This window comes from Equus caballus, chromosome 5 (genome assembly GCF_041296265.1).
Source record: "Equus caballus isolate H_3958 breed thoroughbred chromosome 5, TB-T2T, whole genome shotgun sequence".
In the NCBI taxonomy this organism is placed as follows: domain Eukaryota; kingdom Metazoa; phylum Chordata; class Mammalia; order Perissodactyla; family Equidae; genus Equus; species Equus caballus.
This window is the reverse complement of record NC_091688.1, coordinates 25,421,573-25,447,851: the sequence shown is the minus strand read 5'-3', so window position 1 is coordinate 25,447,851 and position 26,279 is coordinate 25,421,573. Positions and strand designations below refer to the sequence as shown.

The 26,279-nt window shown below is 35.2% G+C and overlaps 1 protein-coding gene across 4 annotated transcripts in view; it reads left to right on the top strand.

The window, feature by feature from the left end:
• The window catches only part of SYT14 (synaptotagmin 14), a 250,430-nt gene that overhangs the window by 136,523 nt on the left and 87,628 nt on the right, over nucleotides 1–26,279 (top strand). For 3 of the 4 annotated variants that reach the window (XM_023640783.2, XM_023640782.2, XM_023640780.2), the window contains one exon: nucleotides 23,861–24,129. In XM_023640783.2, coding sequence (XP_023496551.1) covers nucleotides 23,861–24,129 — 269 coding nt within the window. Of the gene's footprint in view, nucleotides 1–4,056; nucleotides 4,250–23,860; nucleotides 24,130–26,279 lie in introns of those variants that run through there. The other variant, XM_070266755.1, reaches the window with a different exon arrangement.

Genomic DNA, 26,279 nt, shown 5'->3' with positions numbered 1-26,279 from the left:
ACCCTTTAGGCTTCTTCTTGTTGATTCTAATGTTCTTAGAAAATATATGTTCTGTCTACACAATGTGCAAGAATGAGTCGATTTTCTTTTAAAATGCAAATAAGACAGTAGCCAAAATTTTTAATGTTCAGGAATATTAAATTTTCAATCTTTTTTCGAACATATTAACTTTGAATGAGTTAAAACAGGATTCAAGGAAAGTAGACTAGAATAATTATTTTCTCTTAGAGAATTATGACAGATAAAAGATTAATAACTCTTTTAAGACAAAATTTTTTAAAGATTTCCTTTTGAACTGCAATCTGTAAAGAATAATCTTGTATTGCATTGCAATTCAACACATTATTTCTTCCTGTTGCTATAGAAACTAATTCTGGTGCAGCTGTGATTGCTAATCAAAATTCTAACATTACACAACCTTTCCCCCCCTTAGTGCTTCATTTTATTTTTAGTTACAAAATAATAAATTTCAATGGTGAGTTCATAACAATGGTCAAAACATTAATGCAAAGATTTTAAAAAATTTGAGCCCTTTTCTGTGAAATAAAGAGATATTCTTATCATATAGTTTCAATAAGAATAACAAGAAAACAAAGCCTTTTGCTGAATTACGAAGGTCTATAATTGCTGTATTACATCAACATTGTGAAGCACTTAACTACTTCATAATCCTAAATTGCTACTATTTCAACCATCTATTTTTGAAGTGTCTGGTTGCTTGGTATTATATAAATGAAAAAATAAAAAGTCTTCAGAATGCCTGAAGTCTTTTAAATGCAAAATGGGAATGGAAGCTGCCTTATTGTTTTATCATCAAAGAATTGAGATCACATCCCAGTTTATGTCATAAGTAAAACCTAATTAGTTGTTCTCATTCTCGTCTTTATTAGTATTATAACCACCACCACCCTCCCACCAAACTACACTGTTAACATCATCCAGTGTAAATCTATGTATATTTTACAAGCCGGAACTGAATTAATTTTTTGTCTTTCTAAGAACATTGGTTCTTTTCCATTTCATAAAACAAATATACAGACCTCTCACCAAATTATTCATAGCAAAAAATATAATATATAAACTCAACAGGGTTTAAGCTGATTCTAAAATTAAATCTTTGCTGTGTGTTGTAGTACCAATTACAGTATGTTATTTGCATATATAGCACTTACAAATTTTTATTTTCTGATTTGTACATCAAATAAGGCAAATAAATCTGAAATTTATTATTTCAGATTATTGATTGATTTAAATTAAAACAGACGTGAAAAAAGCACTACTCTTTATCTTCTATATGAATAAAATTGGACAATGGAAATATAGCAGATATTTAATAATATAATTGTATTGTTTACTTTCGTTTACTGATGAACATATTCTGTATGCTGATTGGCAGGACCATATAAAAAATTCTAGGAGCATATAAAATGTTGGAGACTTGATAAAGTGCCACATATCTAAAATTTGCACTTGGAAATAAAGTTAGCTATATTTTATTAGATTTGTTGCATCTCTGATGTAATTTGAATACTGTAAACCCCTGGCTATCTGTAACTGGGAATTCATTCCTTAAGCATCAGAATTCTTTAATTTTTTTGTGGAAATTGTTCTGATTTGTATTTTATACTTACCTTAATTAAATCTTTAATGATAATTTAGGGTCATGATTAATATTGATTACTAGGTAGAACCAAAGTAAAAGCTGAAAGTAGGAGGCTCATGATAATACAGGTGGCATGGAGTCTATTACTGAGTGACTTCTAACGTGAGCAGTAATCCTGTATTTGGCTTTTTGAAAAATCCTTGTTTGCTTGCTTTTTGTTACGGCCTCTTTCTTATAGAGTTGGAGTAAGGCAACATAGTGTTCTGTGCAGTGTAACAGGGTAGAATTCCTGCAGAATTTCTCTGTGAGCAGATTTAGAAATTCTGACGCTTTTTCCCAAGAACACTGAAGAATGAATGAAAAATATCTGGATCTAATTCATTTATCCTTTCTGAGTCTCCTCTACCTTATAGGATTATTGTATTAATCCATGCTGACATAATAACGATGAGAATATTTGCTGACTATTACTGTGAAGCACTATGCTAAGCACTTAAAACAGTAACTCAGTTAATCCTCAAAAATCCCGGTGAGATGGTTCCATTACTACTCCTTATTTACAGATGAGGAAATAAAGGCATCAGAGATGTAAATAAATTGCCCCTAGTCACACAGCTAGTAGATAGCAGCAGCACAGGTAGAACCACGCAGTCTAATACCAATGCCCACATTCTTATGTATTAAATGTTAAGTATAAGTATTGTACAGACCATAAATTATTGTAGAAGCATAAGGTGTTGATACAAACATAAACATCTTTTTGTCAGCCTGCAACCCCTGCCCTGTTATACACATTGTTTATTAATAATGTTGGGAAAAGTATGCTATACTCTTAAAAATTGCTGTTCACAGGTGTTCTAGGATGTTCATAGGTGACTTTGGTCCAAATTTTATTAATCCTTTTCTGTCGGAAGGAGATGCCCTCCAGAAAGCAATACATTCCTTCTAATTCTCCATAATGTTTCCATTGTGTAGGTTTTGTCATACCAAGGGCATATGTTTGATGTTAATACGGGACTTAATTTGTGTGTAGTAGTACCTACATGACATATTTATTTTTAAATATCGTAAAGTGCTATGTTTTATGTAATTTCATTTCCTATAGGTTCGTCCCTTCAGCAAACAACTTTAAGCATTTTGATAGCAGCCCTCCGTTTTCTTTATTTTATGTTGCCTCCAACTGGCATATATTTGGTATTCATAAAATATTTATCTATTGAGACCTCACATTGTAGACTTTGGGAATATTAAGAGTCAATTTTTTCACTCAGAATCTCAGAGACAAGTAGGAGAAATATATATATTTTAAGAGCTTTATTGAGATGTAATTCACCTACGATGAAAATTTGTGTATAATTCAGTGGTTTTTACAGAGTTGCACAGCCATCACTGTAATTTAATTTTAGAACATTCTCATCACCTAAAAAGAAATTTTTTACAAATTAACAGCCACTCTGCAATACCACTTCCCAGCCCTAGGCAACCACTAATCTGCTTTCTGTCTCTATTTGCCTATTCGATATTTGTCATATAAATGTTATTATACAATATGTGGCTTTTTGTGAGTGGTTTCTGTCACTTAGCATAGTTTTCAAGGTTCTTCCATGTTGTAGCATGTATCAGTACTACATTTCTTTTTATTGCCAAATAGTATTTCATTGTATAGATGATACTCAAGAAATGTAACTCTGTGCCAAACAAAATCAAAACACTCTTAAGTGTTTTTATAATCCTAGAGCTTTCATACAACAAAATCTAGCATTCAACGTATAAGATTTAGAGTGCCCAGCATCTGATTAATAATTGCCAGGCATGCAAAGAAGCGGGAAACTAGGACCCATAACTTGTGGGCAGTGGGGACAATCAATAGAAATAGAAGCAGAAATAACAAAAATGGTGGAATTAGCAAGGAGGGATCTTAAAACAGCTAATATAAATATTATAAATATGCTCCATAATGTAAAAGAAATCACAAAAATAATGAAAAGAGAAATGAAAGATATGAAAAAGACCAAAATTGAACATGAAAAATGCAATATCTGAAATGAAAAACATACTGAATGGCATTAATAGCAAATAGACATTGAAGAATTAAAGATCTGTGGACTTGAAGACATAGCAGTGTAGATACAGTCCAAAGTGGAATACTGAAAAAAGACTGAAAATGAAATAAGTAGAGTTTCAATAATAATATGTAGGACAATATCATATGCACTAACATATGTATAAAGAAGTGGGAGGAAGGGAACAAAAAAAGTATTTGAAAATGTAGTGGCCGGAAATTTTCCAAATTTGAAGAAAACAATAAGTCTACAGACCCAGGAAGCTCAACAAGACTTAAGCAACTAGAAGAAAATGAAAAATTATTCATAAAAAAACAAAGGTAAGAGATGATAGCAGACTTCCTGTTAGGATGACATCATTAAAGTACTGAATGGAATTTTTAAAAAGCTGTTAATCTAGAATTCTATACACAAAAAACAAGTCTTTCAAAACTAAAGGCAAAGTAAAGACTTCTTCAGGCAAACAAGATGTGAAGGAATTTGTTGCCAGCTGACTTGAATTGCATTAAATGTTAAAGGAAGTTCTTCAAGCAGAAGGAAAATGATGATAAATGGAAGTTTGGACCTACAAAAATCAATATGAGTAAATATAAAAAGTTTCTTTCCTCAAAACAATAACAGTGAATCATGGGGTTTGTAAAGTATGTAGAAGTAAAAATATATGACAGTAGCACAAAGGATGGGAGGAGACACATTCTCTTATACAAAGTTATATGTGAGATTATTTGAAGATAGACCGTGGTAAGTTAAAGATATATTTGTAAATCCAGAATAACCACTGGAAAATAAGTAACTTACGGCTAATAAGCTAATAATGGAGAGAAAATAGAATCGTAAAAGTACTCAATCAAAAAGAGGTCAGAAAAGGAAGAAAAATGAACAAATTACAATTAGGACAAATAAAAAACAAATCACAAGAGGGTAGATTGATGCTCAACCATATAGATCAGGTGTCGGCAAATTATGCCCCATGGGCCAAATTTGGCCTGTAGCCTGTTTTTGTATGGTCTGTGAGCTAGAAATGATTTTTATATCTTTTTGTATTGTGGAAAATTTACCATTGTAACCATTTTAAGTGTACAATTCAGTGAGAATAAGTAAACTCACATTGTTGTACAACCATCACCACCATCTATACTTTTTCATCTTCCAAATTGAAACTGTGTACCCATTAAACTTCAACTCCCTCTTCCCCACTACCCTGAGATCCTGCTAATCACCATTATCCTTTCTGTCTCTATGAATTTGACTATTCTAGGCAACTCATGTAAGTGGAATCATACAATATTTGTCCTTTTTTGTCTGGCTTATTTCACTTAGCATAATGTCTTCAAGATTCATTTATGTTGTAGCATGTGTCAGAATTTCCTTCCTTTTTATGGCTGAATAGTATTCTATTTTATGTATACCAGACTTTTACAGTTTTAAAAGCATTATAAAATACACACACACATCCACCCACACACCCACACCCACAAAGAGTATATGGTAGATACTATATGTGTCATACAAGTCTAAAATATTTACTGTGTGGTCTGTTAGAGAAAGTTTGTGAATCCCTGATACAGATAAATTACACTAAATGTAAATGGTTTAAATATGACAAAAGGCATAGATTGTCAGATGAGATTTTAAAAGACAAAAGCAAGACTATATTTGTAAAAGCAAGATACAAATATATATTATGTGTGAGAAACCTAATTTAAATATAAAGGCATAGATAATTTAAAAGTTAAAGGTTGAAAAAAATGATATACCATGCCAACATGAATTCAAGGAAAGCTGAGATGGCTATATTAATATCAGAGAAAGAAGACTTTAGAACAAGGATTGTTACTAGGGATAAAGAGAGATGTTTTCACGATAATATGAGTCAATTCATGAAGAAGACACAATCCCAAATGACAGCTTCAATAAACTTGAAGCAAAGGAGAAAAACGCAGTCACAATTATATTCAGAGATTTTAATACTTCTTTCTTGGTGATGAATAGCAAAGGAGACAGAAAACCAATAAAATCAATAGCAGCAAGATATCTGGAAAATCTGTAAATATTTGGCCATTAAAAAAAGAAAAACCTCCTAAACGTGGGTCAAAGAAGTGATCACAAGAGAAAATAGTATTTTGAACTGAATGAAATGAAAGTACAACATATCAGTATTTGTGGGATACAGCTACAGCAGTGCTTAGATGGAAATTTATAACATTAATTGCTTATAGTAGAAAGGGATAAAAGTTGAAAAGCAAGTTATATATGCTTCTCCTGTAATAAATTAGGAAATAGAAAAACAATGTAAGCATAAGAAAGGAAATAATGAAGATAAGAGTGGAAATCAATGAGATAAGTAAATGAACAAACAAAAGAAAAAAATCAGTAAAGCCAAAAGCTGGTTCTTGGAAAAAAAAGAGACGACATAATTGGTCAACATCAAGAGTGAAATAGGGGGCCAGCCCAGTGGTGTAGTTGTTAAGTTGGCACGCTCCACTTCAGCAGCAGCCTGGGGTTCACCAGTTCAGATCCCTGGCACAGACCCACCACTGCTTGTCAACACATGCTATGGCAGGTGTCCCACATATAGAATAGGGGAAGATGGGCACAGATGTTAGCTCAGGGCCACACTTCCTCAGCAAAAAGAGGAGGATTGGCAGCAGATGTTAACTCAGAGCTAATCTTCCTCAAAAAAAGAGAATGAAATGGGTGCATCATTGCAGATCCTATGGACATTAAGAGGATTGTAAGAGAATATTATGAACAACTTTATGCTAATAAATTTGACCTAATGAAATAGACAAATTCCTTGATAGACATAAATGACCAAACCTGCTCAAGAAGAGAGAGAACTTCAGTTGCCTTATATTTATAGTTTAAAAATCTTCCACAGAAAAAACTTTGGGCTCAGATAGTTTCATTGATGAATTCTACCAAACATATTTAAGGAAGAAATATATTACCAATTTAGCACAAACTCTTTCAGAAAAAAAGAAGAGGAGAGAACATTTCTCAGGTCATTTTATGAGTCCAGAATTGCCCTGACAGCAAAAACCGACAAGGATATTACAAGAAGTTAAAAAAAAAAGACCAATGGTGCTCATGTACCTAGAAGCAAAAATTCTTTTAAAATATTAGTAAATTAAATCCAGCAACAAAAAAAAAGATAACTTACCATGACCAAGTAGGGTTCATCTTAGGAATGTGCATTTATTTTAACATTAGGAGATCAATCAGTGCATTTCTCCATATAAAAGAATAAAGTAGAAAATCACATAATCATCTGCTCCACTTCATGGAGAAATGTGTTTGACAAAATTCAACTTCCATTCATGCTAAAACCTTCCAGCAAACTTTCTCAATCTGATTAAAGGCTTTAACAAAACATAAAACCAAAAAAAAACCCATAAGGCTAACACTTACTGGTGAAATATTGAATACTTCTTTGTAAAATCCAGTATATGGCAAGGATTTCCACTCTCCCTACTTTTATTCAGTGTTTTGTTGTGTTTGTTGTTTTGAGGAAGATTAGCCCTGAACCAACACCCACCACCAATCCTCCTCTTTTTGCTGAGGAAGACTGGCTCTAAGCTAATATCCATGCCCATCTTCCTCTACTTTATATGTCAGACTCCCACCACAGCATGGCTTAACAAATGGTGCATAGGTCTGCACCTAGGATCTGAACCAGCCAGCCCCAGGCTGCCAAAGCAGAATGTGCGAACTCAACCACTGCACCACCAGGCTGGCCCTATTCAATGTTTTAGTCAAGGGTCTAGCTAGCGCAATAAGATAAGAAAAAGAAATAAAAGTCATAGAGATTGGAAAGGAAGAAATCAAACTATTTGCAGATGACATGATTATGTAGAAATTTCTAGGAAATCTACAAGGAATTTTTAGCATACCAGATCAATAAACAAATATCAAAGGTATTTTTGTATACTAGCAAAAGCAATTGGAAAATACAATTTAAGAATTTTATCATTTATAGGAGCATCATAAGACAGAATTCTTAGGAATAAGAATATTAAGTAAGACCTTTGTGCTCAAAACTACGAAACTGTTGAGAGAATGTAAAGAAGACTTAAATTTAGTGGTGTATCATGTTCATTGATTAGAAGACTCAATATTGTTAAGATGTCTATCCTATCCAAATTGATTTATAGGTTGAATATGATCCCAATTAAAAAGTCAGCAAGGCTTTTTCTTTTTTGGTGGCATATGACAAGCTGAAATATTTTTGGAAATGAAAAAGACATAGAACAGTCTAAACAGTCATAAAAAAGAGGGAAAAAGGATTTACATCACCTGATTTCAAGATTTAGTGTAAAACTACAGTTGTCAAGGAAGTGTGATCTTGGCACAAGGCTAGACATATAGATCAGTGAAACAGAAGAGTGTGTCTACCAAACAGACCGACATACATATGACGGTTATTTTCAAAAAGGTGCCCAGGTAAAAGAGTCTTTCACTAAGTAGTGCTGGAATGACTGGATATCCATATTGAAAAATAATAAGCATCAAACCTTGCCTCCCGTCTTACACAAAAAATTATTTCAGATGGATCATAAACCTAAATGTAAAAGGTAAAACTTATGTAATTACTAGGAGAAGACAGAAAATCTTTGTGACTTTGGATTAAGCAAAGATTTCATTGATAGGAATCAAAAGTCATGAATCATAAAGGGAAATTGGAATGACTGTGACTACATTAAAATAAAAAACTTTTTCTCTTCAAAAGTCACTATTAAGAAAATGAAAAGGCAAGGCACACACTTGAAGAAAATATTTGTAAAATGTACATTTTATAAAGTATTGTATCCAGAGTACACAAAGAACTCTTACAAGTCAATAAGAAGCAAGCACCCTGATTAAATATTACAAATTAGGCAGATGCATCACTGGAGAGGATTTGTGAATGGCCAATAAACACATGAAAAGATGCTCAAATCATTAGTGATTTAGGGAGACGCGAACTTAAACCACACTGAGCTATCACTGCACAGCCAGTGAAATGGTTAAACTTTAAAACACTGGAGTACCAAATATTGGTGAGGATATGGAGCAAATGGGACTCTCATACATTGCAAGTTTGAATGCAAAATGGTACCGCGACCTGGAAAACAGTTTGAAAAGATAAATTGCATCCCTACAGTAGAATGTAAATGAGTGAAAAGTAACAGACTCCTGATAGATTCAGCAACATAGTTGAATCACAGGAACATTTACAGCAAGTAAAAGATGCCAGGCCCAAAAGACTATATACTATATGATTGCATTTATATGAAAATCTATAAAAGGCATAGCTATAGTGAAATAAAGCAGATCAGTGGTTGGTCTGTGGCTGGACTTGTGCAAGACAAAGAGGCATGAGAGAATTTACGGGGGAGGGAAGCATTCTATATCTGCTTTGTGGTGGTGGTTACAGGACTCTATACATCTGTCAAAACTGATTAAAGCATACATTGAAATGGGTGGATTTTATTGTCTGTGAATTATACTCAGTAAAGTAGATTTAAAAAGTAGAGGGCTTAATTAATTGGAATGCTGTAAGTAACCATCCCAGGAAGACCCTCAGCTCCCCCGGTGCAGCTCTTACCCCAGGACTGATTGCCCTCTAGTGTCTCTGTGCTGCTGCTACGAGGTAAGCCTTGGGTGGTCTGTCTCTGTACAGGTACACCAGCTCTTGGCCACGACTCAGGAGAGTCCTCCACACAGACCTTTGAGGCCCCCATCTCTGCACAGCTTTCTCCCTTTCAATACCCTGCCCCACAATTTCCAGCCACTTCAGCTGCCTCAAACTCTTATCTCTGCCTCCACAGCTGGGCTGATTCTCTTGGGCTGCTCAGACTCCAGTTCTCTGTGTGTGCTGTGGTTGGGATGTCCCTGGGCAGGGAGCTGGTCAGTGAGGGGCTCGTCTTGTGAGGGTCCCTTTTCACACTATGTGTAATATACTGCCTGAAGACAGTTCCTTCATATATTCTGTCCAATTTTATAGTTGTTTACAGCCGGCAGGCTAGGCCAATACCAGTTATTCCCTCATGCATGAAAACAGAAATTCCTTGATATTATTTTTAATCATTCATTAACATTAAATATTTTCTGCAGGTAAAATTGAGTAGAATTGAACACAAAGATAAAATTATAAAGAAAAATATTGATTGAAATTAACACTGTAAATTTTGGTTATGCTTTGTTTCATAATTCAATTAGGAGTTTAATTTACTGAGTCTTATAGTTTTGTATAGTTGAGCAAAGTTAAAAGAAGAAATCCTGCTGATCACTGTTGAGACTGAATTGGCCTTTTAAAGGTGATAACATGTATATTGTTAAATGTAACCCTAGATTTTCTAGTTTGATTTGGTAAAGTTTGATGAGGAATACCAATCATCTTTTTTGTCTTCAAAAATTGCTGTATTTAAGATGATTCAGTGAATTTGTAACAATGACTTTAAAATATCTCTCTGTATTTTTAAAGTCAAATTATTCTTTGAACAGGAACACCAGTAGGAATGTCCTATATGTCATCTCATTTAATTGTTTAGACAATGTTGTGAATAAAACACCTTCTGGAATCCTCTGAAAGAAATCCTAAGTCATTTTCAGATTCGTTTATAATATCATCTAGTCAGATTATTTTGACTACTCTTGTTAAACTTTTTCACATTTGTTTTTGGAAGGAAATTTTTAAATTAACATTTTTCTTAATCTCTTTCCCACATTGCATTATTTCTGTGACATGCTTTAGTTACAAGAGTTCTAAATGTTGGGCAGTTTATAACATCTCTTAATATTGGCTGCTCTTTCATTTCCTTAATGTTAAAACAAAAAATAGTTTGAGTTCATGGTCTGTGATCCCAGAAGTTTCACTCCCCTGCCGGTCATGTACAGGTCACATTGGAGAAAATCCTCTGCAACAATTATTTTGCTCTTTACTCAACAAAGTTTTTAAAAGTAATATTGTGTTTCAAGCTTTGTGTTGCTAGGCACTGCAGGTACAGAGATAAGAGAGAGCACTTGCTCTCTCAGGGAACTCACAGTTCATAACATCAGAACAAGTAATTACAGTGCAGTGTAAATGATAGAAATGAAGCACACTGTAGAAATGCTTAGTAGGAACACTTAGCCCGACTTACATGCATAGATGTGTGTGTTTGGGGAGAGGGTGAATACGTTTGAGGGTCGGTGATGAATACTACTGGGAAGGATAGGAGAGAGTATCTTTTGAAATTTTACAAATGGCTAACAGCTAAATGATTCTTGAAGGACACTATGTGAAATTATCTAGGTAAAAGGGAGGAGGAGATGAACGATATCCCAGGCAGAGGGAGAAACATGTACCAAAGACAGCATAGAGGAGCACGGCACGTTGAAATCGCTAGTCTATTGCCACGAGGGGCATAAGGGCTCTGGGAAGGGGAAGGGCTGAGCGATGAAGCTGGATCTTCACTTAGAATATTGTCCTGAAAGGGATGAGTAGACATTTGAAAGAGTACAGAACTGGCTCTGTAGTGCTATAATACTAGATAATAGGAATAAAATGTTTTGCCCTCAGAACCTGAGCAACGCTGAGTCTGCGTCTGGGTAGAGTTAAGGATGTAGTTTTTAACATAAAATCAACACAACTGGAGAAATTAACATGTGGCCTTGGCCTCGTAAACATCATGAATGAGCCAGCTGTGTTAACCTGTACTTAATTACAAAAGACCTGGTTCCAAAACACTTTACAAAACACAATAAACAAAATCATCATCGTAATACTATAGTCTATAATGAGTTTGAATTAGGACCTGAAAATTGTGTGATAGTGAAACATCTGGAAAATCTTTTTCTTTAAATTGAGGTATAATTGACATATTAGTTTCATGTATGCAAAATAATGATTCAGTATTTGTGTATATTGCAAAATGATCACTACAATAAATCTTGTTAACATCCATCACCGTACATAGTTACAGAAATTTTTTTCTTGTGTTGAGAACTTTTAAGATCTACTCTCTTAGGAACTTTCAAATATGTAATACGTTATTATTAACTGTAATCACCATGCTGTACATTACATCCCATGACTGACTTATTTTATATCTGGAAGTTTGTACTTTTTGACCCTTTCACCCATTTCACTCACCCCTCACCCCCTGCCTCTGACAACCACCAATCTCTTCTTTGAATTGGAAAATCTTCTGATTAAAGATTAATATGACCAAGGATAGGATTAGAGATTCATTTGAACAGAAGTCATGCTGAGCTCAGTGTGGAGATTCTCTGATGCTGTTCCTAGAATCAATAGAAAAGTTAATGTTAAATGTTTATATTTTCAATTGCTATTTGACAGTAACAGGAATTCAATCTAAGGAGCAAAGCAAAGAAGTAGAGTAATACAGTTGTTATAAGATTTAGATACTTTTTCAATCTGGAAAAGAATTAGGCTTAGAATATATGAGGTTAAGTTTTAGAAATCATGGTATTTGCTGCATGTTTGTGTTTTTAATTGTATTGGGGATGTAAATGTTTTCAGGCCCTATGGCCATTCTAGATGACACCGGTCTGTCAGTCTTTCTCTTCCCACGTCCTTACATCCAGCCAGACCATTGGCAATTGAGACCAACTCTTACTGTAAGCGAGGTTGAAAAACAAATGGACTACTAAGGATTCTATCCACTGAGAAGATTTTCCTTCTCTATTGTGTTTCAGGGCCACCTCTGAAAGGATTATAATATCAGAACATTCTACTTCTGCCAGTTTTGGCGTATCACTAGATGTAATTTTTTAACCCTCAGTTAACTGTTCATAGTATACTCAGGAGGCTATGCATGCAGGATAAGTAAGATACACAGGCATAACTATAGTACCTGCCTGTGCCGTCAGAGCCTACTTGGTCCTCCTCCAATATCTGCCAATGCCGTTTGAGGGAGTACAGCTGGACATCCCCACCTTTATGGCTAGGTGATCATGTGCTGTCCCCTTCATACTGGAAAGGTTGGATCACATTGCTACCTGATGTTCCTTGATCTTCCAGTTAGTCTGTTTGATACTCATCACAGGCCAGGAGCTGTTTCTCAAAAACAAACCATTTTCATTTTACTCTCTGAAGTGAAGTATGACCTTGTATCAAAACCCTGAGAGTCAAGAAATGAGAGGCAACGAATTGACTTGTCACTCAGAAATAGATGTACTAAATAAGATTGTACTGGAAGAAAGTTGGTAGCTATATGTGCAGTATGCTTTGAATCAGGAATTATTTCAAGCTATCAGTAAAATAAAGACAGGCTGGAGTTTCAAGGCATGGTACAAAGATAATCTGAACTCTATCTTTTAATAAAATGTGTTTGGAGGTACAAAAACAATCATAATTTAAAAGAATCTAGAGGCCTCCAGTGCAATTCTACCATCAGAGCTTCTGGATACTTTCGAGCATCATGACCCACTACAGATATTTGAGGACCATTTAGTTTGCTGAGTCTCATAGGTCAAGTATAGAGCTTCCTCCACTGTACCCTCAATCATCTGGACAGACTGATCTTGCTCTGGGTGCTGCTCAAAGCTAATCGCTTCTTATTTTACCTTATAAGTGGTCAGAGCCGTATACTCAAATATGAAATGTGCTGCTTCCAAAGTGCAGAGAGGCCAGCCACACTTTTGTCTCTTTAGTGGGAGGCAGACAAGGGATAGTAAATTCTTCTTGACTTTGGGAGACATATTTCGTCACGCCCATGGATCCTTAGGAACTTTATTGAGGAGACAAGCCCCTGTGTTTTCATAAGATTTAGTTCTCAGTTCTGTCCACATGTATGATTTACCACAACACTTCATCTCTCAGCTCTTCTGCTCTCCGGGTCCTGATAGCTTGCTGTCGTCCAGAGCACAAGCAGGGAGATATAGTCTGGAAGGTTGAGGCAGCCCAGGTCGCTGCAGAGCAGGTTGTGGCGTAGAAGCAGAACAGGTTTCTGTGAAGCAGGGCAGGATAAGTATTGCTGTTTTTGCCAGATGAAAACAACCTGTTACTTTTGTTCTCTTTGGATTGTTATGAAGGAAAAAGCATTTGCTAAATTAAAGCTGCGTATCAAATACCAAGGCTGTCTTAATTTGCTCAATAAGGAGACTCCGTCTGGAGTGGTAACTTCAGTTGAAGTCGTCTTCTAATTAAGTTTATCATCATCTGCCGTCATCTTTCAAGGCTATTAATTTTTGTAGTGTCCAAACTATCAAAAGTATTCACCAGATCTGTAATTTTCAAGTCTCTGATGGTAGACTAATCTCTGCTTTTCCCTTGGGGTGTCTTGTTGCTAGAGAAAGGACGCTCCAGTTGTTTCCACTTATCCCTTTCTATACCATGTAGCCACTGCTGAGAAGGCCAAAGTGTGGAGTCTCCCAATTGCTGAGAGTATGCATTCTAATTGTAAGCCCAAGAACTGGAAAATAATGGCAAGGTCATGTCTTAGATTTGTTCTTAGGTATTTGGTGTTATCTGATGCTGCTATGTGCGGGATTGTTTTTAAATTTCACTTTCTAATTGTTCATTGCATGTATATAGGAATTCAATGGATTTTTTTATATTGATCTCATATCCAATGACCTTGCTAAATTTGCTTACTAAGTCTAATAGATTATCTCTAAATTATTTTGATATTTCTCTATCACAATCATCATCTGAGAGTAACGACAGTTTTATTTCTTTCTTTCCAATCCTTTTACATCTTTTTCTCACCTTATTGCACTGGCTAGGACCTCCAGTACATTGTTGAATAGAAGTGGTGATAACAGGCATCCTTGTCTCAATCCCGATCTCAGAGGTAAAGCTTTCAACATTTCACCGTTAAATATGATGTTTGCTGTAGGACTTTCAAAGATACCCTTTACGAGATAAAGGAAGTTTCCTTCTATTCTTAACACAGAGATGTTATCATGAATGGATAATGAATTTTATCAAATGCTTTTTTAAATCTGTTACAATTATCACATTACTTTTTACCTTTATTCTTTCAATGCAATGAATTAGATTAATTTTCTAATGTTAAATCTACCTTGCATTTATAGAATAACTTTACATTCCTAGTACAAACCTGAGTTGATTGTGATGTTGTACCCTGTTTATATGACTGTGGGTTTAGTTTGCTAATATTTTGTGTAGAATTTTCATCTCTCTGTTCACAAGAGGGATTGGCTTATTCTTTTCTTTTCTTGTAAGATATTTTATCAGGCCCTGGTGTCAAGGTTATACTGGTCTCATAAAATAACTTCAGAAGAGTTCCCTCTTTTTTATATTATCTGAAATATTTTGTGTAAGGTTGCTGTTTTTTCTTCCTTAAATGGTAAATTCACCAGTGAAGCTGTCCGGGCCTGGAATTTTCTTTGTTAGGAAGGTTTTAAAATATGGATTCAATTTTGTAAGAGATGTAAGACTATATAATTTTCCTGTTTCTTCTTGAGTCTGTTTTAATAGGTGTGTTTCTCTGGGAATTTGTCTTTATCATTTGATTTTCAAAGTTATTTTCAAAAGGTATAAAGGTGTCTTTTTTATGGAGATTTTTTTTTATTGCAGTAACATTGGTTTATAACATTATATAAATTTCAGGTGTATATTGTTATGTATTTCAATTTCTGTGTAGATTACATCATGTTCACCCCACAAAGACTAATTACCATCCATCACCACGCACATGTGCCTGATTACCCCTTTCATCCTCCTCCCTCCCCCTTCCCCTCTGGTAACTGCTAATCCACTCTCTGTTTCTATGTGTTGTTTGTCATTATTTTTATTTTCTACTTATGAGTGAGATCATACAGTATTTGATTTTCTCCCTCTGACTTATTTCACTTAGCATAACACCCTCAAGGTCCATCCATGTTGTCACAAATGGCCGGATTTCATCCTTTCTTATGGCTGAGTAGTATTCCATTATGTATATATACCACATCTTCTTCACCCATTCATCCCTTGATGGGTGCCTAGGTTGCTTTATGGAGAATTTTTTTAAAAAGCATTCACAAAATTAATGGAATTTGGAAAAATAGTACAAAGTCCTTTTTACCCCCTTGAGCCATTTGTGGGTAAGTGGCTCCCTGACATGATGCTTCATCACCCCCAAGTGTATATTTTGTGTAAACAAGAATATCCTCTTACATAACCACAATACAACCATCAAAATTAAAACATTAACACTGGTATATTATTACCATCTGATCCTCAGAACCCCTTCATGGTCAACAGTTGTCCAAATAATGTCCATTATAGCGAAAGAATCTAATTCAGAATCCTGCTTTGCATTTAGTTATCTTGTCTCTTTAGTCTCCTTCAGTCTAGAACAGTTCTTGAGTCATTCACTTTTGAAGATTACAGGCCAGTTATTTTTTAGAAAATCTGTGTTTGTCTGATATTTCTCACGATTAGATTCAGGTTATGCCTCTTTAGCTGGAATGCCACAGAAGCGGTGCTGTGTTCCTGTCATGCATCTTATCAGGTGATGCACAACTGTGATTTGTCCCACGCATTTTCTCTTTGATCTCTTCATTGAGGTATCTACTAAGCTTCTCTACTGTAAAGGTAGTCTTGTTAATTAATAAGTACTTTGTCAGAAAGTACTTTGTAACTGTATACATAACCTGTTCCTCAAAATTCTTTTAATTTATTCATATATTTATTTATATCTAGATGGACTCATGGTTTCCTCTCTTCCTCAGTGTGTTATAATCAGTTACTATAGTTATGTATTTTGAAGCTCAAATTGTCAGTAGGATTTGGTCAGTGCAAACCTCTTCAAGCTGGCTTCTTTGTCCTTTTGAGATGTCCCCATCATTTACTGAGTTTGTCTTTACTCTCAACAAAATAAGCTTTTCTAAGCTTGTCTTGTACTTTCCCTTTCCCAGCTCTGGAATTAGCCATTTCTTCATGGAGTCCTGGTTCCTTTAAGTGAGGAATAGATTTAGAAGCTGAGAACTGGGTACTCGGTGTGCTCACTGCTGTTGAGGTGTTGTTCTTAAACCCCCTCAGTGGACAGAGCTAGGATTCTTACGAGTGTGTGTATGTGCACACACATTGTAGGCATATTTATGCTGTATTTACTTATACATATTATTTAAAAACTGAGTTCACACTGATATCATCCATTCTAATCCACACCAGAGTGTTCTAGTTTTTTCCTCTTCCACATTTGTAACTGAGAGACCTGGCTCCCATTAACATTAATATATTTATTATTTGACCAATCCCCCTCTCTGTGCACACATGTTCCCTTACCCCATTTGGGTTCTGATATCCCACACAGCCTTTCTCATCCAGCGTGGGCTCCCACATGCTGCCTAGGTCTGCCCCACATGTGGATGCCCTCTTTACCCTGCTTGAGCTCTGATGTGTCATTTCTGGCCACTCCCTAAATGAAGGCCCTCCTCACCCCACTTGGACTCTGACACTTTGTGCCCTCTATATGGACGTGGAGACGCTTCCCATCTCCCTTGGGCCCCAAAATAGCACCCTGGGCTTCCCTCATAGGTAGACATCCTTCATACCCCTCTTGGGCTCTGACGTATGGCTCTGGGCCACTGTGGCTTCCTGTGCCACCACTGGTGCAAAATTTCCTTCTAAGCATGGCTTTAGCCACGTTCCTCAGCTATTTATGTGATTATTTTTATTATTATTTTCAGTACATTTTCTAATTTCTATTCTAATTTCTTCTTTTATCCATGGATTCTTTAGAAGTATATTTTAACTCTAGTTAGTTTATCTAGATTTCTATGATCTTTTAGTTATATTTTTGTTTCTGATTTCTAGTTTAATTCCACTGTGGTCAGAAAACATCCTGTGCTTCCAGTTTTGTGAAAGGTGTTGACCCTTCATTTATTACCTAACATACGATCAGTTTTGGCATGTTTCTATAGCCGCTGGAAAAGTGAGTTCTGCAGATGTTGCATGTTCGCTTTTTAGACCTGTGGTTCTCAAACTTTGAAAACCACGTCTTAACACTTAATGTTCAGAACTGCAGGTCGTGTTTCAGATATACATGCAGCCTCTGTTTTTCCAGGGCAGGGGGAGATACTCTGGCTTGTTTTGTGGGTGCTGTGCAGTATGCGATGGTAAATTAAAATATATCCATGCATGAACCCTTTTATGGATATATCATTTCTGTAAAATAGGGTGTGAAATTAGATTGTAAAATATGGGATAAAGTAATAGTAGGGCATTGTCATTTTGGTGTTTGATAGTCTCACTAGAAATTTCTTAAGGTTGGATGTTTACCTTGTAATTTAACAACTGTAATATAGATTGGGTTCCTTTATAAAACAGTTATGTTAAAAACTTTCCAAAATCAATTAAATTTAAGCCAACTGTTAGTTATTACACTGTGTACACAATACGAAGTAGTTGTCAATTAGAGATAAAAGATATTGCAAAAGTTTAAAAAAGGAGAAATCCTCATAACTGTCTTTTTAATGAAGTTCTATTCCAGATACATTTTGGTGATCTTCACTCTGAAAAGTGAAATGTAAAAGTAAAGTGAAAAGTAAAGAGAAAAGTGTGGTGTTATTTTCAAAACTTTGAGGATTCATATAATAATTTATAATTATATAAATGTATATATATAATTTATGTATTCCAATATATATTTATATAATTTATATAGTCTAAAACAGTTTATGTATTCCAATTCACAGCTTTAAAATTATTTCTCTCAAATCTAGAAACAGTAGTGAGCCTACTTAGCATGTTTAAATATCACTAAACCTCTTTTGCGTAGCTTTGTCTTGGTCTCTGGAGCACAGTGACACAAAATCTAAACAGGAGCCAGATGGCTGGAGCTCCCCTGGTCAATACCCTAGTTGGCAGGCAACTAGACAGGGACCTGATAGAAAACAGTAAAGCCGAGGAGTAAGGTAGAACATTACATTGAGACAGAAATCATTTTGTCACATCCAAAGGAGGTTCGGAGAAGGATTATTGTAGTGGAACAGCTGTGGAGATGAAAGAGCCGCAGAGAGAGAAGATGTTTCAGGTGGCTTGATGAGCAGTGTGTAGGTCTGCACCCAGGATCCAAACCCACAAACCCGGGTTCTGAAGCAGAGTGCGTGAACTTAACCACTGTGCCACTGTGCCCACCCCATTCTTTTTCTAATTTGATTGAGACATAATTGATACATAACATTGTATTAGTCCAAAGTGTACAACATAATGATTTGATATGTGTATATGTTGTGAAATGATTACCACAAATTTAGTTGACTTCAATAACTCACATAGGTACAAATTATTTTTCTTCTGATGAGAACTTTTAAGATCTGCTTTCTTAACAACTTTCAAATAGGCGATAGAGTATTGTTAACTGTACTCACTATCTGTACATAACATCCCCAGGACTTAATTATCTTATAGCTGGAAGTTGGTACCTTTTAACGACCTTCACCCATTTATCCCTCCCCCACCTCTGTCTTTGGCAACCACCAATCTATTTTCTGTATCTATGAGTTCAGTTTTTTTAGATTTTACATATAATACAGTATTTATTTTCCTCCTCCTGATTTATTTCCGTTAGCATAATGCCATCAAGGTCCATCCATGTTGTCACAAATGGCAGAATTTCCTTCTTTTTTATGGCTGAATAATACTCCGTTGTGTATATGTGTGTATGTATACAAACACACCCAGCACATTTTCTTTATCCATTCATCCACTGATGGACTCTTAGGTTGTTTCCACGTCTTTGCTGTTGTAAATAATGCTGCAGTGAACACAGATGTGCAGATTTTGAGATAGTGATTTTATTTCCTTTGGATACATACCCAGAAATGGAACTGCTTGATCATATAGTAGGTCTATTTTTAATTTTTTTAGAAACCTTCCATACTGTTTTCCATAGTGGCTTCACTAGTTTACATTCCCACCAACACTGTGCAAGAGTTCCCTTTTCTCCACATCCTAACCAGCACTTACCTCTTGTCTTTTTGATAATAGCCATTCTAACAGATGTGAGATGATATCTCATTGTGTTTTTGATCTACATTTCACTGATTATGATGTTGAGCCCCTTTTCATGCACCTGTTGGCCCTTTGGATGTCATCTTTGGAAAAATGTTTATTCAGTTTCTCAGCCCATTTTTTAATCAGATTGTTTGATTCTTTGTGTTTTGGGGTTTTGTTTTTTTTTTGGCTGTAGAATTGTATGAGTTCATTATATATTTTGGTTATTAACCTCTTACCACATATATGATTTGCAAATATTTTCTCCCATTCTGTAGGTTGCCTTGTAATTTTTTTGATAATTTGCTGTGCAGAAGCTTTTTAGTTTGCTGTAATTCCACTTGTTTATTTTTTCTGTTGTTGCCTTTGCTGTTGGTGTCAAATTCAAAATTCATTAAGACCGACATCAAGGAGCTTACCTCTGTGTTTTCCTCTAGGAATTTTATGGTTTCAGGTCTTGTATTCAAGTCTTTAATCCATTTTGAGTTGATTTTTGTGTATGGTATAAGAGAGGGGTCCAGTTTCATTCTTTTGAATGTGGCTGTCCAGTTTTCCCATCACCATTTATTGAAGAGAATATCTTTTCCACGTTGTATATTCTTGTCTCCTTAGGTCCTAAATTAATTGACCACGTATGTGTGGGTTTATTTTTGGGCCCTGTATTCTGTTTTATTGGTCTATGTTTCTGTTTTTGTGCCAATACCATACTGTTTTAATTACTATAGCTTTGTAATATAGTTTGCAATCAAGAAGTGTGATGCCTTCAGCTTTGTTCTTCTTTTTCAAGATTGCTTTGGCTGTTTGGAGTCTTGGAATCTTCTGGGTTCCATATAAATTTTAGGATTGTTTCTTCTATTTCTGTGGAAAATGCCATTGGAATTTTGATAGCAATTGCATTGAATCTCTAGATTGCTTTGGGTAATATGCACATTTTAACAATATTAATTCTTCCAATCCATGAGCATGGAATAACTTTCCATTTATTTGTGTCTTCTTCAGTTTCTTTCATCAGGGTCTTGTAGTTTTTAGTGTACAGATCTTTCACCTCCTCGGTTAAATTTATTCCTAGGTATTTTATTCTTGTTGATGCAATTGTAAATGGGGGTTTTTTCCTTTCTTTTTTTTTTTTCCTGATAGTTCATTGTTAGTGTATAGAAATCCAACTGATTTTTTATATTGATTTTGTATCCTGCAACTTACTGAATTCATTTAGTCTAACAGTTTTTTGGTGAGTCTTTAGGGTTTTCTGATATAATATGTCATCTGCAAATAGATACAGTTTTAATTATTCTTTTCCAATTTGAATGCCTTTTATTTCTTTTTTTGCCTAATTGCTCTGGCTAGGACTTCCATCACTATGTTGAATAAAAGTGGTGAGAGTCTGCATTCATGTATTTTTCCTGATCTTAGATGAAAAGCTTTCAGCTGTTCACCATTGAGTATAATGTTAGCTGTAAGCTTGTCATATATGGCCTTTATTTTGTTAATGTATGTTCCCTCTGTACCCAGTTTGTTGAGAGCTTTTGTCATGAATGGTTGTTGATTTTTGCCAAATGCTTTGTCTGCGTCTATTGAGATGATCATATGATTTTTATTCTTCATTTTGTTAATGTGGTGTATCATGTTGATTGATTTGTGGATGTTGAACCATCCTTGCATCCCTGGAATAAATCCCACTTGATCATGGTGTATGATCCTCTTAATGTATTGTTGAATTCAGTTTGCTAATATTTTGTTGAGGATTCTTGCATCCATATTCATTAGGGATATTGGACTGTAATTTTCTTTTCTTGTAGTATCCTTGCCTGGATTTGGTATCACAGTAATGAGGGCCTGGTAAAATCAGTTTGGAAGTATTCCCTCCTTTTCTGTTTTTTGTAAGAGTTGGAATTAGATTGGTATTAATTCTTCAAGTGTTTGGTAGTATTCACCAGTGAAGCCATCTGGTCCCAAACTTTGTTCGTTCGGAGGTTTTTGATTACTGATTCAGTCTCCTTTCTAGTAATTGGTCTGTTCAGATTTTCTATTTCTTCATGATTCAGTCTTGGTCAATTGTATCTTTCTAGGAATGTATGTATTTCTTCTAGGTTGACCAATTTGTTGGCATATAATTGTTCATAGTAGTCTCTTATGATCCTTTCTATCTGTTGTATCAGTTGTAATGTCTCTTCTTTCATTTCTAATTTTATTTATTTGAATCCTCTCTCTTTTTTTCTTGGTGAGTGGCATCTACTCTTTTCCACATAGATAGGAACAGTGAAACTGACCCCATCCCTAGCTTCAATTTGATGGCTTCTGATTAATCTAAACCAATTATAGTTATCCTGTTTCCTCTAGCAGAGATGATTTAGAAATAGACATGTGACATGTGGGATCTGTGGGGTAATATGCTGAGAGTCTTCTGGGAAAGATCACCTCTCTTTTAAAAAAAGATAAAGGTAAAGGAAAAGATGGTATGCTGACTCTTAGAACCACTACACTGGAAAATTTTTTATTGCCTTCATTTTACAGTAAATATTTAGGCATTACTGTTTAATTTTGTAATTCAGTGACTGATGAAATATACATTTTTAAAGGAAGAAAGGATGTTGCTTTAATGAGTTAAAAACTGTCAGTAGAGAATGTATTTGGAAACAACAGAAAATCCAACTATGAGTTTTTTGGGTTTTTTCCTTTTAACAAATAGGATTTATTTGTCTCAGGCATCGAGAAGATTGGAAATAGTTCCTAGTGATATTTCAGATACCCAGACTCTCTCTTTTTCTACTTCTCTGTCCTTAGCTTTCATTCTCATGCTTGTTACTTTATGGTTACAAGATTGCTGCTTCACCTCCAGACAGGAGGAAGGAGAAAGGCCAGTGGACAAAAGGGGCATGCCGGTTGAGTCTGCCTGCTTTTAATCAGGAAAACAAAAGCTTTCCTGGAAGCCCCACTCTGAAATCTGGGATATTGTGTTTTATTGGCTACTACTTGCAATGTATCTATTTAATCTATCTTCTCTTCTCAAATTTAGCTTCAACTATATTCAGTAACTTTTTTACTTTTTCCTTATGTTTTATAAACTGAAGTTAATATGTTAGACTCACTAGATAAGACATTTATTATTCTTTTTCCAAAATTAGGGCTTCTGAGTGAATATGTAAATTTGTGCTAAGTTCATGCAAATTGGTATTTTTCATTTGAATCAGGCATTGTGGTAATTTTTTAATGTTTTATAATTCTTATGTGACGTTTTTCTATCTCAGGAAGAACAGAAGACCTATTGAACATTTGAACTGAACTCCATTATAAGAATTATAATACAAACTACCTTTTTTCAGGGTCCCTTTTGAGAAAAGAGATTCAGTCCATTAAAAGAAAAAGTGAGCAGTGTTTAAATTTAATCTCTGATATTGGGTTTATCTACACAGACTTAGCTATTCTTAAATTGTATACTGAACTCTATCTCTTTATATCCACCTCCTGCCCCCACCTCTATCCTCTTCACAGACATGTTTATTCTCAGTCATTGAGATAAATCATTAAGGTAAAAATTAAAAGGGTAATTTAGGAGTGAAAGAAAATGTGGTTTCAGATTAACTGCTGGTGGTGGAGATGCCTGCTGTAGACAAGATGGAGCCGGAGGAGTACCGACAGAGTAGAGTGGGGCAGGGAGTGGCCTCCTGATGAGGGACACAGGGAGGCAGCCTTCCGTCTCTGCTGGCCATTGAGGATTAGCCCTGATTCATAGCACACCTCATTTTAGGATTCTGGATCTAGGAGAGATGGAGAAAAACAGTTTCTGACACTGCTAAGCTGAACGCTAGTTTGAGTTCATCTCAGTAATTGAAGAAAATAATTGAGGTTTTTTTGTTTGTTTTACCTACCATGTTTTTACCTACTGTGGCTAGAGAGGCCACAGATCAGAAGGGAATAGATGAAGTATGTATGCTTCAGGATTGTTTTGAAATAAAGAGCTAAATAAACTATTTCACTAATATTTCTCGCTCTCCCACTTTTATAGTATGTAACAGGATCTCTCGTAGTATATGACTTTTATTTTTGCTAATCTTATTATGCAGGAGGAGAGGAGTGGGAAACGAGATTATTTTATTTCTGCGTCTGAATTAAGGAAGAAGAAAACTATTAGTAAATCTAATAATTATGCTGCCACAAATATTTTATTCCCGAGTTTTTGAAGTTATTTACAATTATTGTGGATTATACTGCATGTTGAGGCTAATTGGAAACAGTGACCAGATTCTTAATCATTATCAGGAAACTGCATTCAGAGAATGAGAAGAACACCCCCACTGGATGAATTGCAGCCACCACCATATCAGGATGACAGTGGTTCTCCCCATCTCTCATGTACCCCCTCAGAAATGGGGGACAGTAAATGTGAATTTTCCCACTGCAACAGTCCAAGATGCTCATATAACAAGTGCCCAAGTGAAGGAAGTACAGGTCATGAAATAGAAAGTTTTCATAATAAAGGATATGAAGAAGATGTTCCGAGTGACAGCACTGCAGTCCTGAGCCCGGAAGTAAGTAAAAGCACGTAGAATTTTTAACTGAATGTGATTTGGAGGATAATAATCCTGTGCTTCTCCTCTTAGTAAGAAGAAAGTTTTCTCGATATCTTGTCCTTTGTGGCCTCTGGTACCAGTTTCTATCCTTGATCTAATTTTTATCCAGCAGACTTATCAAGACTGTCCCAACCAATCTTCCACTCTTCCCCAAAGGAAGATGAGTAGCTAAAAATGAGAGCAAGACAAAAGATATTGAAAAATTTTCTTCCCCCAGGTTTCAACCTCAAGATAGGTTTTTTCTCTATTTTAACATTTTATATAAAATATTTTGGAATTATCTACTGGTTTCTTTCATCTTGAGGTTCCTATTTATGTTTGTGTTTTTTATTTTATTTTATTATTTTATTTTGGCTTGTTTGACTCTTAGGAGGTTGCCCATTAATGTTTTACAGGTCTTTCAAAATAATGTTTTTGCATTTTCATATCATAGGCTATGGAAGGGATAGTGATGCTCAGCTTTACTAATGAAATTTGAATTCATGCGTCATGCATTCAGAATGATTGGTTGGTTGTTTTAAGTTATTACCTTTTTTGGAGCAAAAATGTGAAAACAATAACAAAAATAGGTGTGTTAGACTTTTGAAGTCCTTCCATGTTCTAAAAAGGATTTGTTTTAATCTTTCTGTAATGATGATATGAAAGTAATCTAGAAGTTTTCATAAAACAGTATTAACTTTCAGGGTTTACTTTCTTTTAGACAGCAAGTTTTTACAACTTTTGTCCTAGACACCATTTCATAATACTGTAGTGTGTCAGTGTTCTTACAAGGCGAAGTTTCTTTTTACTGCCAAAATTAAATAATGGAAGTAGAGCTATGAATAGAATTTCCTTAATTTTAAGTTTTTCTTATATAATTTATGAAAATACTTTTTATCTGTTACAACTTTTCTACTATTTCTAGTATTATAGTATCTAACCTAGAACCCGGGCCATGGAAATGTAGAGCATGCTGAACTTAACCACTAGGCCGCCAGGGCCGGCCCCTATCTTATTTTTTATTTATTCTATCTTTGGAACACTTTACAAGTTATTAACTTCGTTACTGTCTATGTTTAACAAGTCTTCTCGATTCTGCCTGTGTCTCTCAAGTCACTTCCCTGCTCGTTATCTATAGTTAACACAGCCTGTGAGTTGTGCTCTTATTTCAGAAGCTGCCAACTAGCTGTTTGTGTTAACACCTCTTATGCGTCTCCTCTGCCTTCTTCGTTTTGTGTCTTCTGTAGCAGAATTGAACATTTTCAAACAATGCACCAAATGCACACTCCATAAATATTTAGATGCTCATAGCCTATGTTAGTATAACGTTCACTCTTGTGTTTTTTCAAGTTTATTTTGCTGCCCAGTATTTCTTTAATAGGTCTTACTTATCAAATAGAAAATTCTTCCTTTCCTCTTAGTTTAGTCCAGGATGTAGCTCTCTCAGAGCCTGTCCACGTGCATGATGGAACTGGGAAAGGAGTGAGTGTTCAGAAGAGCTCCCTTACAGGGAGTTATCAGCTCTGCTGATGACCTGTTGCTGCCTAAGCCTTATTCAAAACTTTGATTCAGACACCTTCAAAGGAAGGATTATTTGCAGAATACAAATGTTATCTTTTATCTCTATAGGTCCCACCCTTTTAACCCTCAGTTTCACTAGAATTGTCGGAATGCCCAGAAAAAAGAATAGGGAGGCACCAAGAGAACCAAAATTCAGCAATAGCTACCTAGGACCTTATAAAATTTTTTATTGCCTTGAAAATCTTAGAAATATATTTTAGAAAAATATTTAATTGAAAAACCAAAGCCATATAATTAATCATCTTTAATTACCAACTATGAAGTGGCACGCATTAAAACATTTTGCTCTAAACTGTAAATTTTTTTTTTGCAGGGTAAGAATATGCTTACCCTGATTTAATCATATAGCATAAAAACACTGAATTATTCTATGAGAGTTTGTTCTCTCTACCTCAGGATTGTTCTTCATTTGTCATCTTTTCTCCTGTACATGATACGGAGTGGGTCACTGGAGGTAGACATGTAAGATTTATGAGGTCAAAGACTTGCGTCTTTTTGGTTCTCTAGTGCATCTGTCCAACCTAAAACAGGGCCTGGTACATAGTAGG